Source organism: Homarus americanus, unplaced genomic scaffold, assembly GCF_018991925.1.
Source record: "Homarus americanus isolate GMGI-L3 unplaced genomic scaffold, GMGI_Hamer_2.0 scaffold56333, whole genome shotgun sequence".
Classification (NCBI taxonomy): Eukaryota; Metazoa; Arthropoda; class Malacostraca; order Decapoda; family Nephropidae; genus Homarus; species Homarus americanus.
Genome location: NW_024734940.1, coordinates 7,851,173 through 7,867,109, shown reverse-complemented (window position 1 = coordinate 7,867,109; position 15,937 = coordinate 7,851,173). Strand labels below are relative to the sequence as shown.

At 40.7% G+C, this 15,937-nt stretch overlaps 1 protein-coding gene across 1 annotated transcript in view; it reads right to left on the bottom strand.

The window, feature by feature from the left end:
- LOC121870602 (sarcosine dehydrogenase, mitochondrial-like) overlaps window positions 1–14,837 on the bottom strand; it is a 62,350-nt gene extending 47,513 nt beyond the window's left edge. Inside the window, exons 1-4 of the mRNA XM_042372435.1 lie at window positions 14,729–14,837; window positions 14,377–14,527; window positions 12,603–12,766; window positions 11,557–11,704 (exon numbers count right to left, since the gene is read on the bottom strand). Coding sequence (XP_042228369.1) covers window positions 11,557–11,704; window positions 12,603–12,766; window positions 14,377–14,527; window positions 14,729–14,785 — 520 coding nt within the window. The 5' untranslated portion in view covers window positions 14,786–14,837. The remainder of the gene's footprint in view (window positions 1–11,556; window positions 11,705–12,602; window positions 12,767–14,376; window positions 14,528–14,728) is intronic.
- Window positions 14,838–15,937: the final 1,100 nt, after the last annotated feature.

The window sequence follows — 15,937 nt, the reverse complement described above, 5'->3', positions numbered from 1 at the left end:
TTTATAATCCTCACAATTGTCTATTATTTTATAATCCTCACAAATGTCTGTTATTTACAATCCTCACAGTTGTCTGTTATTTTATAATCCTCACAAATGTCTGTTATTTACAATCCTCACAGTTGTCTGTTATTTTATAATCCTCACAAATGTCTGTTATTTACAATCCTCACAGTTGTCTGTTATTTACAATCCTCACAGTTGTCTGTTATTTTATAATCCTCACAAATGTCTGTTATTTACAATCCTCACAGTTGTCTGTTATTTACAATCCTCACAGTTGTCTGTTATTTACAATCCTCACAGTTGTCTGTTATTTACAATCTTCACAGTTGTCTGTTATTTACAATCCTCACAGTTGTCTGTTATTTACAATCCTCACAAATGTCTGTTATTTACAATCCTCACAGTTGTCTGTTATTTACAATCCTCACAATTGTCTGTTATTTACAATCCTCACAGTTGTCTGTTATTTTATAATCCTCACAGTTGTCTGTTATTTATAATCCTCACAAATGTCTGTTATTTATAATCCTCACAAATGTCTGTTATTTTATAATCCTCACAAATGTCTGTTATTTAAAATCCTCACAGTTGTCTGTTATTTTTAATCCTCACAAATGTCTGTTATTTATAATCCTCACAAATGTCTGTTATTTTATAATCCTCACAAATGTCTGTTATTTACAATCCTCACAGTTGTCTGTTATTTACAATCCTCACAATTGTCTGTTATTTACAATCCTCACAGTTGTCTGTTATTTTATAATCCTCACAGTTGTCTGTTATTTATAATCCTCACAAATGTCTGTTATTTATAATCCTCACAAATGTCTGTTATTTTATAATCCTCACAAATGTCTGTTATTTAAAATCCTCACAGTTGTCTGTTATTTTTAATCCTCACAAATGTCTGTTATTTATAATCCTCACAAATGTCTGTTATTTTATAATCCTCACAAATGTCTGTTATTTACAATCCTCACAGTTGTCTGTTATTTACAATCCTCACAATTGTCTGTTATTTACAATCCTCACAGTTGTCTGTTATTTTATAATCCTCACAGTTGTCTGTTTTTATAATCCTCACAAATGTCTGTTATTTATAATCTTCACAGTTGTCTACAGTCAACCCTCGCTTTACGCGGTCCCACATTCCGCATTTCCACGTTTACGCGGTATGCGCTGCCGAAACCGGAATGCTCACATTCCGTGGTGCGTGTACCCCTTTACGCGGAAAGTGTCTGGCTCGACGCTATTTTTAGATTCGCCCCTCCCGCTTGCTCCCCTGCCTCCGCCTGGGCAAGCCGCGCGGTAAGGTTGCGCAGTGCATGTCTCTGTTGCGTTATCAGTGACGTCATATGACGTATCGGACTGTGATTGGCCATGCATCCCTACCTCCCTCCGCTGCTAGCTGTAATTGGTTTAAAGTAATATGACGTGTCCACCCGGGGGAGGGAGGGAGGGAGGGAGGGAGGGAGGGAGGGAGGGAGGAAAGACGACGCTTGACCTAGCCGCGGCAGTTTCATCCCTCCAGGCCACACCGTGCAATCGTGCATCCATTGTTCTGTAAAATAGCTTCCGCCGGACCACCGCCCCCAGAGAGAAACCTTTCCTCACAAATAATCCTAAGCCGCCCTAAGCCAAAGAAGACACGACGTTCCTTAAGCTACGAGGTGAAGTACAAGATTATCCAAGAGTTGGAGAAAGGAACAAGATAGGTTGATTTGGTGCGCCAGCATGGTGTGAACGAATCTACGATCCGAACGATAAAGAAGGATGCAGCTAAGATAAAGGAGCACATGAACATCACAAAGTCTACAGGTGCTTCTATGATCAAGTATTTCCACAACCAGGTGCTTCTCAAGACGGAAAAATTACTTGTGAGCTACTTGGTGCGTCAGGCGCGACGGAACATGGCGGTGGACACGCGCTCTGTTAAGGAGTACTCACTTGAACTGTATGCTGCAGTGTCACGAAAGATGGGAATTACAGAGCCCAAACCCTTTAATGCTTCCTCTGAGTGGTTACAGAGGTTTAAGAAGAGGAACAAGATCACCAATATCAACATTGGTGTTGAAGAAGCTAGTGCTGACCGTGTTGCGGCTAGGGAATTTCCTCCGTTTTTACGTGAGATTATGGAGGAAGGACAGTACACCGACGACCAGGTGTTTAACATGGACGAATCTGGTCTTTTTTGGAAAAAGCTACCTTTCAAGACCTTCGTTGTGAAGAATGCCAGCAAGATTCGGGGCCAGAAGTTGCAGAAGGAGCGCATCACCGTCCTGTTTACCACCAATGCCTCCGGTACCTGTAAGCTCAAGTTATCGGTGATCCACACAGCACGCAAGCTGCACGCCTACAAGAGCATGGACATGACCAAGCTAAATGTCCACTGGCTGACCGCATGTAAGGCGTGGATGATCTCTACACTGTCCCTCTCCTGGTTTGATGACTGTTTCGTTCCCGATGTGAAGAAATTCTGTGAGCAACAGAATGTGCCATTCAAGATTTTGTTGCTGCTGGACAACGCACCAGGACACTCGCCCCTACTGTTAGATCGTCACCCCAACGTAAAAGTGGTCTTCCTTCGTCCCAACACTACGTCTATATTACAGTCCATGGACCAAGAGTTAATCTGTAATGTAAAAGCTGCATTCTCTACTAAAAAATTCAAGCTCCTGAACGACTACACCAACACCAGGGAAGAGTTGCGTGACCTGAGTGAAACCACCACCGATAGTAAGAGCGAAGACGACGAGGATCAACAGTTGGCAGAGCAACAAGTACTTTTAAAACAATTCTGGAGAATATTCAACATCAAGAAAGCTGTGAACTTCTTGGTGGAGGCATGGGATCAGCTGTCTGTAGCAACTGTTTGTCACGCATGGAGACATGTGTTGCAAGGCAGTCCGGCCATTAGGCAGAGTCAATCTGTGACTGGTGAGGTTCGGACTGTTGCAGTAGCAGTGGACCTTGCCAGAGAAGCTGCGCAGAGTGTTACAGCTGCAGGCTTCTCTGAGACCACCAACGACGACATCCTGGAGGTGATAAGGGATCCTGATGTGACTACCGACGAGATGGTAGATGATGATGACGTCAGTGAAGAGGCAGGTGGTGCGTCATCCCAAGAAGAACACCGCTTATCCCATAGTAATGTTAGGGGTGCCATCGAGTGTATCGAGAAAGTCAAGCTCCTCCTTTCCGACGACCTTGACGCAAACAGGTATGAAATCTTCACTACCCAGCTGTTGCAGACTATGGAGCCCTACATCAAGGTTTATCACGACAACATAAACACCAGCTGTCAGCAAAGCATAACAGAGTTCTTCGCCCGCAACCCACCACAGCCAGCCCAAGCCAGTGATAGTGACAGAGGTAGAGACAGTGATGATGACTTTGAGGGATTTGTCAGGGAGGCCCTGACAAGTGTGGATGACAGTGATGGTGACTCACCTGAGGGCCAGTAGCCTGCCCTCTGCCTCGGAACCAGCCTCCATTCCCATACGCCAACCCATCTCTTCTACTCACGTAAGTGTTAACCCCAACCTTTATTTTTCCTAACTTAACCTTTATTTTTCCTAACCTAACCTCTTCTGTATTAATTGTGTGTGCATACCATCATAAAGTTAAGATAACATTTTTACTACAACATAGTTGTGTGTCGTCAAAAAGTGGAGTTTGGGGGTCGGCCCGGTCTCTATTTCAATTAATCCCATATGTTATGTTGTTCACTTTACGCGTTTCTCACTTTACGCGGGCCACCGTGGGTTGAATTAACCGTGTAAAGTGAGGGTTGACTGTATTTTATAATCCTCACACATGTCTATTATTTTATAATCCTCACAAATGTCTTATTTTATAATCCTCACAAATGTCTGTTATTTATAATCCTCACAGTTGTCTATTTTATAATCCTCACAAATGTCTATTATTTTATAATCCTCCCAGTTGTCTGTTATTTTATAATCCTCACAAATGTCTTATTTATAATCCTCACAGTTGTCTATTATTTTATAATCCTCACAGTTGTCTGTTATTAATAATCCTCACAAATGTCTGTTATTTTTAATTCTCTCCACAGATGTCTTATTTTAGCCTCATGAACCTGTACATGCATTACAAAACTTCCACATGACAGTCCAGAATTAAAACTCATGATATCTGCTTCTGTACAGAAATAAAAAGATAATCATTGAGTAAATAATGTTAATATACCTTCCTTATGTTATAAAACCCAACGGCATAGCTGCTGTACCATTTTTCTAAATACAAATTAATAAAACTTTTATTTTTTAACTTATTCCTACATCAGTAGTACCTCAACATATGCGAGTTCAACTCTCACAAATTTGATTAAAAGTATAACAACCTCAAGGTTTTTTTTATCTATTAAAATAACCTAAAAAGGTAAGGTGCTTATTAGGGTGGTCCTTATTTTTCAACTTTGGAATTTTTTACCACAGACCCTGCTAAAAGTGTCCATTTAGGACATAAACATTGTGTGTAGAGTTATTTTTAAATATATTAATATTTAGAGGTTGCTCAAAGCTGTCAAAAATTAAGTAATTGATGTAGTCGATTACTTTTTAGCCGATTGCGCCCACCACTAGTGCGTCGCATTTGGCACGATTGTGGTGAGTTTTTGCTGGTCGTGATTGATGATTGGGGAAATTAGAAACAGTTCTGCAGAGTATTCTCATTATTAATTTATATTAATAGTTAATTTCTTTATTCCTCAGGTCAAAATGGCTAATGCAGGAGTAAAAACACGAGAAAATGTGTATTTGATAGAGACATTATGTGATGACATTACAGGGGCTAAGTTACCTTCCAACAGGCATCACATACAGAAAAATCCATCAGAGTGGCAGCTGGGGAAGTCACAGACAAAGTTCTTCAATTTTGGACAAAAGCAAACATTCCCACACACCACCAACCAGATTGTGTGAATCAAGTGCACAAAATGTTTGACAAGTGGAGTAGTTTGAAAAAGAACTCTTCAGGAAAGACAGAAACTCAAAAGCAGAAAGAGAAAGAGTTCACTGATACATATGAAGATCTCTTTGACATTGCACATGTGAATGCTTTGAATATGATGACAGTTCAGGAGGATAAGGATTTATGAAAAGCACAACAAGAAAAAGGGCGTCGTGGGGCAATGTCATCTCTTGACAACGTATTCCTGAAAAGACAGAAACGACGAGAAAAACTCTCAAGAAAGCAATGAAAAGGAAGTTGGCTGCAGACAGTGCAGAGGAAGAAGCCAAAAAATGCCAGGCCATCGTTGTCTTGGACAGCAGTAGTACGTCTTCTTCTGGGGAATCCAACCCAGTTCCTGGCCCATCAGCACTTCAAACTCCACCTACTGTCAAGAAGCGTGGGCGAAAAGAAGTTCTAACTCCAGAACTTTCTGCAGCATTAGATCGGACCAAGTCCTCAGATAGAATGGCCATGCACACTGTCACCCAAACTGCTCGGAGTCTGGGCCACGATGTCAGTGAATTGATTCTGAATCATAAGAACATAAGAACATAAGAATGGAGGAAACTGCAGCGGGCCTATTGGCCCATACTGGGCAGTCCCGTTTACACCCAACCCTTATTGCTCATATAAGCATCCAACCTATGTTTGAAGCTATTCAGCGTATTCCAGTTAATGATGATATTTGGTAACTTGTTCCATTCATCCACTACTCTGTTTCCAAACCAGTGTTTACCGATTTCACGCCTAAATCTAAATTTATCTAATTTAAAACCATTGTTACGAGTTCGCTCCTGGTTGGATAGTTTGAGTACCTTTGTAATGTCCCCTTTGTTTAGCCCTGCCTTCCACTTATACACCTCTATCAGGTCGCCCCTCGCTCTACGTCTCTCGAGGGAGTGCAAATTAAGATGCTTTAGCCTGTCTCTATATTCAAGGTTCCTAATGCCCGGGATTAGTCTTGTCATTCTCCTCTGAATTCTTTCCAAGGATTCTATATCCATTCTGTAATACGGTGACCAGAACTGAACTGCGTAGTCCAGGTGTGGTCTCACAAGAGCAAGATACAGTTTTAGGATGACCTCGCTAGTCTTGTAACTAACACTCCTTTGTATGAACCCAAGTACTTTATTAGCCTTGTTACGAGCAAAAACACATTGTTTACTTGGTTTAAGGTTCCTACTTATCATTACTCCTAAATCTCTCTCGCAGTCGGATTTCTCTATGGCATCGTTGTTCATCTGGTATCTGGTTTCCCTGTTTACATCTCCTATACTGAGTACTTTACATTTGTCGACGTTGAATTTCATCTGCCATTTTTCAGACCATTCGAAAAATTTGTTTAGATCTTCCTGTAGTTTTGCCGAGTCCTCGTCAGATTTAATAACACGTCCTATTTTAGTGTCATCAGCAAATTTACTTATGTTGCTGTCTATGCCGATATCTATGTCGTTTATGTATATAATAAATAATAATGGTCCAAGTACTGAGCCTTGGGGAACACCACTTGTGACGTTGCTCCAATGGGACTTAGTGCCGTTAATGCTCACTCGCTGTTTCCTGTCCTGTAACCACGCCCTAATCCATTTAAGGATGTCACCTTTGATGCCATGTGCTTCTACCTTTCTAATTAGTCTTTCGTGGGGGACTCTGTCGAAGGCTTTGCTAAAGTCGAGATATACCACATCATAATTGTGCCCCTCGTCCACCGATTCGAAAACTGATGAAAAGAATGTTAATAGATTAGTTAGGCAAGAGCGTCCGCTTGTGAAGCCATGCTGGGAATCATTGATCAATCTGTGCTTCTCCAGGTGATTTCGAATAGAGTTTGAGATGATTGCTTCCAGTAATTTGCCTACTATTGATGTTAAACTGATTGGGCGGTAGTTAGAGGATAGTGATCTATCCCCCTTCTTGAAAATCGGTATTACATTCGCTATCCTCCAGGATTCTGGTACTACACCTGTTTTAAGGACATGTTAAACAACTTTGCTAAGGGCATACTAAGCTCTTCCTTACATTCCTTTAATACTCTGGCAAATATCTCATCGGGACCAGGTGACTTATTAGGCTTTAGTTTGTCTATTTGCTTACTAACATCGTTACTAGTCACTACTATCTCACTTAATTTGTTTTCTTCACTATCTCTGAATAGAGTCGGTGCCTCGGGTATCATGTTTAAATTTTCGGTGGTGAAAACTGTTGAAAAATATTTATTCAAATTATTGCTCATTTCTCTGTCGTTATCAGTGAGCTCGCCGGTGTCTGACCGTATTGGTCCAATCGTTTCTCGTGTTTTTGTTTGATACATTTGGTAGAATCCTTTGGGGTTTGTCTTCGCCTCCCTTGCTATCCTTACCTCATTATTCCTCTTTGCTTTCCTTATCTCGGTTTTAACCCTACTCGCCAATACCCTATAATAGTCCCGGAGGTGAATTTCGCCACGATTTATCCTTCTACCTATAGCCTTCCTTTGGCCAATGATGTTCCTTAAATAATTATTAATCCATTTAGGGTCATTGTTGTCTGATCTGAGTTTTTTGTATGGTATGTTCTGCCTTTGTGCATTAAGTAACTCACTATTTAAATTGTCGTGGAACTCGGCAATCTCAGATCTCGTTATCAGGTCGGTGTCATCTGACAGGTTCACGGCCAAGCGCGACACCCCCTCTCTCAGCTGCCTCTTTAAACTGTCAAAGTTCGCCCTTCTGAAATCTGGTACTTTAGTGGAATTTTCCTTACGTCTGCCCTGAAAGTCTAACTGGAATCTAATTTCTTTGTGATCGCTGTTTGCAAATTCGTTCCCTACCTCGACCCTGCTAATGAGGTTTTCTCTGTTTGACAGAACTAAATCGAGTATATTATTACCCCGTGTGGGTTCAGTTATATGTTGACTTAGAAAACAGTCCTGGATAGTCTCGAGAAAATCTTCTGATTCTGAGTTACCTGTAAGGTCAGTCCAATCTATTTGGCCAAGGTTAAAGTCGCCTACTATACAGACTTTGTTGTGTATGGAAGCCCTGCGCATTTCGTCCCAGATAAGTCGCTCTTTGACTCTATCAAGATTGGGAGGTCTATATATTACTCCTGTGATTAATTTTTCTCTACCGTCGATTAATTCTATCCAAATTGTTTCTGTATTCCGGTCAGTTTTTATTTTCTTATTTATTTCACACTTCAGATTATCCCTAACATAGATTGCTACTCCGCCTCCTTTCCTGGTCTGCCTATAGGTATGGAACAGTTTGTAACCCGCAATTTGGTATTCGACTGGTAACTCACGTGTGTCTAGGTTGATCCATGTTTCAGTGAATGCAATTATATCGATTTTTTCGGTACATACCAAGGCCCTAATATCATCCATTTTATTTCTCATACTTCTACTGTTTGCGTAGTATACATTTAATCGATCAAGCTTCAGGAGGAAACGTCAGCATCATCGCAGTAGCAGGGCAGCTGAAATCCTTTCAAACTTCAAACCAGAGTCAGTTTTAATTGTTCACTGGGATGGTAAATTGATGCCTGATTTGACGGGGCATGGGGGCCATATTGACAGACTCCCAGTTCTTGTCTCAGGCAATGGCACCTCCCAACTTCTTGCTGTTCCAAAACTTCTCTCTGGTACCGGTGACGAACAAGCAAAAGCTGTTGTGAAGGCTTTGCAGCAATGGCACATTGCAGACATCGTGCATGGCATGTGTTTTGATACAAGCTCAAATACTGGTCACCACAAGGGTGCGTGTGTCAAAATTGAGCAGTTGCTGGGTCGTGATTTGCTATATTTGCCTGCCACCATCATGTACTAGAGCTTGTAGCTGGAGCTGCTTTTGAAGCTGTAATGGGGCACTCAGCTGCTCCTGACACACAGCTGTTCCAAAGATTCCAAGCCAAATGGGAACAAATTGACAAGCAGAAGTTTAAAGACTCCTCCACCGACGATCTGGCAGAAGAATCGGTCAGAGCTGTTAGGGACGATCTAACCAACTTCATTGAAAAGGCTCTATTGGAGACACAGCTTCGAGATGATTATCGAGAGCTGCTAGAGCTGGCCTCCATCTTCCTTGGCACATCACCTTCTCGGGGAGTACGATTTTCTGCTCCTGGTGCAATGCACCAAGCACGATGGATGGCAAAGACCATTTATTCCTTCAAAGTGTGGTTATTCCGTTCTCAGTTTAAGCTTACTCCAAAGGAGAACAGAGGACTAAGAGATTTGTGCATTTTCTTTGCCCGAATATATGTGAAGGCTTGGACAACTGCTCCACTTGCTGCAAAGGCACCAAAAGAAGCTCTGATGTTGCTTAAAGCTCTACAAGACTACAGTACCATCAGCGATGCCATATCAAAGGCAACTTTCCACAAAATGATGAGACACCTCTGGTACTTGTCAGAAGAGTTGGTTGCATTGGCCTTCTTTGATGACGATGTTCTCCCGGCAGTGAAGGACCGCATGTTGGAAGCTATGAACATCGTTATTGGAGAAGAAAAGCATGTCAAACGGGTTACAATCAATCCAGACACACTCCAAGTGAAGAACCTATATGATTTCACGACAAAGAACACAAAGTCATTTTTCAAAAAGCTCAACTTGAATACAGATTTCCTGGGCCTCCCAGTAGAACAGTGGAAAGATGATCCTGGCTTCCAAAATGCAAAAGCCAGTGTACAAACTTTGTCTGTGATCAATGACCATGCAGAAAGAGGAGTAGCCTTAGTCCAAGATTTCTCAGGCTGCATCACCAAGGATGAACAGCAACTGCAGTATCTACTGCAGGCAGTTGCTGACCACAGGAAATCATTCCCTAATGCCCTCAAGCAGACCTTACTGGGCGACAAAGAGTGAGACTGGTCCTCGTGCGACCCCTGCCTTGAGCAGCTAATACCCACTTAGACTAAGTGGGGGGGGGGGCCCAGGCTTGGGGGCTAGGAAATGATGTGTTATGAACATTAAGCATAGGCATAATATTGTTAAATTTCATTTGACTTGAGCAACCTCTAATTATTAAGATATTTAAAAAATATTTTACAGGCAATGTTTCTACCCCAAATGGAAACTTTTGCCAGGGTCTGTGACAAAAAAATGGCAAATTTTGTTTTTTGCCCCAAAATAAGGACCACCCTAGTGCTTATTTTAAAATCCCCAGGCATCATGCTGCATCCTGCCCAGCTGTTCACTCCCGCCAGTCTCGTCTGAGAGTTCTCCCACATCACCCGCCAGTCTCGTTTGAGAGAAATTCTAACATTAATTATAACGGTCATGGCTCCCAAAAAGCTATTAACTGGTGGTAGTGCATCTGGTGCAAATAGAGTGAAGAAAGTCGTGACTCTAACAGAAATTTTTTTTGTTAGATAAACTTGATAGTGTCATGAGTGCATCAGCGGTTGGCCAAGTGTTTGGAGTTAATGAGTCAACTGTTCATTCCCTAAAGATGAAAAGCAAGGAAATTAGAAGTACGTACTGTTGCTCATAATGTACCACACAGTGCTAAAGTTATATATCAGATATGTGATAAAGGTATTGAGAAGATGGAGAAGGCCTTAAGTGTATGGATTGAGGACATGAGTCAGGTGTGCCAAAATTTAATAGACGTGATTTACGACTATGACCCATCAATGGAATTAAGCATCAAAATGAAGCAGAATATTGAGATTGTTTGACAACCTTATCAAGAAATCGATAAAGAACTAAAAAAGAAAGCCAAACAATTGCCAAGAACAATGTTTTTATTGCCGAGATTTACCCCCTTCCCCGCTCCTCTCTCTTTCTCCTCACAAACCAACCCGGAGTGGTCTGCATCACTCCTGCCACATTCGCAGCCTGCCTCTCCCCTTCATTTCACCGATACGAATTACTCGCCTGCCTCCTTATGAGGAAAGAAAAGTAAACTTTATATACATAAGTAACACTGCTAATTATTTTGCTCCCAGTGTTGATATTAGACTTATGACTGGGATAAATTATATATTCTTCCCAGTCTTAACTTTGTTACAGGAAAACTTAATATTCAGTATTTATGCATGTTTCATTCACAGCGTTGCATGTTAGGCGTGCATTCACGTGTGTTGATGGTGCAGTGGTGGTGGTACGGTATGGGCCGTGTGAGTCAAGCAGCAGATGATGCATCGCCACTACTCCAATCCAGTTGACTTCCCTAACATATCACCATATTTACTTGCTTCTAATTTAATTTAATTTTGATTCACACATAATACAACCAGATAAAGTAAATGTACAAACCTGTGTAGTATTTAGAGGGCTTAAATATATTATCTAATTTTTTTTCTCATAATTTATGGTACACTATAATATTAAAGATAGGATATTAAAGACTGTTACAGGTATTCGCAAAATTCTACATTCATGGGTGTCCCAGAAAGCCCATCCCTCAAGAATGTTGAGGTACTGTACTAGTGTACTTTAAATTGTTTTATTTTTATGAGATCAGATCACACACTGGCTCACTCAATACAGTTCAGTAGGACAATTTATCAGTACTTATCATTTGCATAAATTAAGATAGCTACCTTTTCAACACACCCCCTTCAGCTTTATTATACTTCGTCCTAACTTACCATCACCAGGACAATAGAGCGTGCCATAGAGGTCCTCAACATTCATGAGAGGGTAGAGTTTCTTGGTCTCTGCTGGGTCCAGTACGTAGCTTTCAATGCCATAAACCCTACCCATGGTCATGAGCCGCTTATATTCATCCAGACGCTCCTGGTGAATACCCAAAATATGTAGACAACTGGTACTTTTATTAATCATTATTATTACCACTTTCATTTAATTTAGGATAGATGTATTCAATATTTGTTACGTATTTGTTGAATGATTTTGGCATTACAAGAACAAAATTCAACTTTTTTTCTTGGATGGATTCACAGCCAAATTAGTGTACAAAGTGTAGAGTGCTTAGTGTCTGAGGGTTTAACCAGCAATGGCATGGTGAAAAAGAAAATGCTTTTTCTTTAGTAATGCTGTGCTCTTCCCATTTCTCATCTTATCTCAGAAAATTCAGAATGGACTGTCACCTTATTAAAATATTAATCTAATTCACCATAAGCTTGGCAGAGGTCAGCCAAGTCTGCAGAAAAATAAACTACTCGACTCAAAAAAGTCAAACTACATAGTGAATAGACTTTCAACATGGATACCTTAATACTGTACAATGAACATGCTAATGTCAGATTATATTTACTGTATGTGGTTAAGTAGGAAGGAAAATTATAATGTTAAGGAGACTATAGCCTTTATTAAAAGCAGGATATATTATAATCAAGTGCATTTTAAAAGAAAAGTCATCCAAATATTTCACGGACAAATATATTAACATGTAATATTTATGTATACAGTACAGTATATGTAAATTGTAAAATTTTAAATAAAAGATAAAAAAAAGTTTATATCAATCATCAATGCTCCAAAACAGATAACTTGATTCTTGCAAACACACCTGCCATAATAAAGGTTAATTACAATAACAATCAGAGTCCTCTCTGATTACAGGTCACAGTACTGGCAGTGTTATTAAGTGTGACTTTACTATCAAGTACATATAGCTTTGCTACCCTGTTAACATAAATACTGTAATGATAAAAATAAAAATGTAGCTTACTTTAGTTGAAGCAATGAAAAGGCCACCATTGTTGATCCACCCAGGGTTGATGCCCGTCTCCTCTTCTAGTCTGAGGAGAAGCTTTCGCGTTGTGTTGATGAGGTGGATATCTGAATCGCTTGGCCTCAACCTCCACAATAGCCCTGCTGTGTGCCATGTTGTCCCTGTACACAATAATACAAAGTTAATTTCTTCTGTGTAGGGCTATTATCATATTCAAGACAGGTGACATTGACAATTACTTGTGTAAGGTTGTTACGAGCAACAGTGGTAATGCTAGTCATGAATAGATATACAGTAGAGGGATTCCCAACAAGATGTGTTCAGGGATTCATATACTGTATACTGTACAGAGTATTGTAAAAAAAAAAAAAAAAGACAACACTAATAAAGAAATACTGTTATGATAAACTGACTCGGTTATACAGTACAGTATATCAAAACTAACTTCTTTTATATCAAAATGCCTATGTATTGTACAACCACCCTACAGGCATAAGAATCCCTACAGTATACTGTACACTGTATTGTACTGTACATCCAGCAGTCCACTATGTGTGAAAATGGAATGAGTTGTCCTTCAGAGCATGAAATCTGTTCCTATGGTGTAAGGCAAACTTACCCATAATGTACTCAAGGATAAGCCAAGGGTGTTTAACTGCCTACCGTATCCTTGATTAACAACAAAAGATACATTATTGGACGAGAGTGCAGCACTTGTGTTCAAACATCTGTACAATACACAAGTGTAGCTCTCTCTTTGATAGTCAACCATTGTGTTTATATATCATTGGCTCATTTCCAAAGAATATAAACAGCAATTTTAATTATTTTTAACTTTTGCATTTACTGCATATAAATTACTCGTTTACTAGCCATTCAGATGGTCGGTCTGTTCTTTATTACTTTGTATTGGTAAAAGAGGTACTGTATTTACCCAGTGTACATTACACTGTATACAGGTTAATTATCTTCAATGTTTGAAATCCCTGCATGCAATTTAAGGCAGGCTGTGTAGGTTAGCAGTGCCAGGCAGTCCACAATGTTCGGACTAGAAGTCTGAAATGTAATTTTTCATGTCCATTTACCCGTCGGACAAGCTAATATTTTGAGAGGAAAATGCCTAGCCTGAAAATTGTTAGGTGTTGCGTGACACCACCTCACCGTACATGTTTAACCATGGATGTTTTTAAATAAGCAGGGGATCATCAGTGTACCAGGATTAGTGACCATGCCAGGTGCAGGTAATTTATCTCTACATTATAAAGCCACTAACCTGCCTCTAGTCGGTCGATGTCAAGTTATCAGCATGGCAAAGGAATCAACAAGCTGAGAGGCAGTAGAAGTGAGGTTATGACCTCATATGAAAAGTATTATCTCTAGTTCACCACAGATTATAAAGGGAGGAGTGGTAGTTAAGGTAACTGATCAAAGGTACTGCCTTCATACCCTCCACACACACACTGCACGTGTGAGGTGAGGTGATGTTTTGACATCACAGGATAAGGATCATAAGGGTTACTGCCACTGACACAAGTGAACTGTGAGTTGATACACTCAATTTGAATGTTTTAAGATGTGTAATTAACTTTTTCCATAAAAAAAGATGGGCAAGCAAGTTTCCTCCAAAAATTTGTCAGGGAAAAAATCAGGCAATAAATTTCAAGAGTCATTTGTCCGGATGAAAAGTATATGCTCCACATAACCTGCACAGTCTGTTATAAGGAGTTTCCATTTGAAATGTGTGTGAAGCTGGAGTGTTATGAGTCCCCACCTGCAGTTAGCTGGTGGGCTTCAAGGAGGACAGTATTAGTGATGCCGAGTTTGGCCAGATGATAGAGGGCGTTGCAACCTAGGGACCCACCCCCTAACACCACCACATCTACCTCTGCTGGTACTGAGGTGGCAGGTGACACCTTCTGGTCCTGTAAACATGACAACAGTGAACATGGTTATGATGTACAACACAATAAAACACTTATGATGATCGCGAATAAAACAAGGAGCTAAAATTTAAAATTTTCATCTTAGTTTTTTTTTTTTTTTTTTTTTTTAATTAATGGAGACAAAACTAATTGGGAAATGACGTCAAGAGATGTAGGTTGTTAAGTAGCCATATGCCTCACCTGTATTTTCTTGTGAGTAACTTTATCACAAAAACTTAATGATGGTGTTGTCTCCATCTATTTATTTATTCATTTTTTCCTCTTCGCTACTGATCGGCTCGCAGCCGCCCGGGCGATCGGTCACGTCTCTGTCACGCACTGTTGGCAAATGCTGGGCATGCACCGGCTTCTGAATGTACCTGAACTCACTCCAGTGTTGGTCAAGTCTTGTCTTGAAAGAGCTCACACTCGGTGCCGTCACAACACTCTCTGGTAGATTGTTCCAAGAGTTTACAACCCTCACTCTGAAAAAGTTTGTCCTCACAGTTTTCTGGACTTGCGGCTTCTTCAATCTTGAGCTGTGACCCCTTGTGGGGCAAGCGTCCGCCAGCTCCAAGTAAGGACACTCAACTGAGTAGTGCCCCGAGATGCTTATACTGTACATGCATTGCTCTTTAACTCATTACAGGCGAGACAAAAAATGTGCAACTTGACACCGGATGGTATATTTTATTTATGCTAACTGTTGCTAAATACAGCATCCAGCAACAGAATGACACTGGAGTATGTAGCCACTGATTTTCTGACATCGTTGGGGCCAGATCGATGCTGGACCAGCGATTTAACAAACCATGGGTATTCATGGCCCTGAGGTAGCTACCACTCCAGTAACTTCTGACCCAACAGTGATACAGTACACTTCATGCTAACTATAAAGCACTATGGGCTGCTAGAAAATCAATATGACATAGCATTAAGTGGTTAATTTTGACGACTAACCCACCGAAGCATTACTTGTTTTGGTGTTTATTTTCTTACTAGTATATTTTCATCAGTGGATTCTGATATGATAATCATTTCTTGTGCACTACTTTGTCTTCTCAGTGGTAATGCGGCGGCGACATCTCATTTTCATATGGACAAGGGCTATGACAGTTCAAAATTATGCCATTCGGCCTGTGCAATGCACCAGCTACCTTCAAACGCCTCAAGGAAAGGGTTCTGGAAGGCTTGCGCTGGAAGACTGCCCTCATATATCTGGACAACGTGATTGTCTTTGGCAAAACTTTCGAGCAAGAACTGGGGAGGCTATCGGAAGTTTATGACCGGTTCCGGGCTGTATACCTTAAACTGAGCCCAAAGAAATGTTACTTGTTCCAGAAGGAAGTAGGCACAGACCCAGAGAAGGTGGCAGTGGTGAGAAACTGGCCAGTGCCAACTTGTATAAGG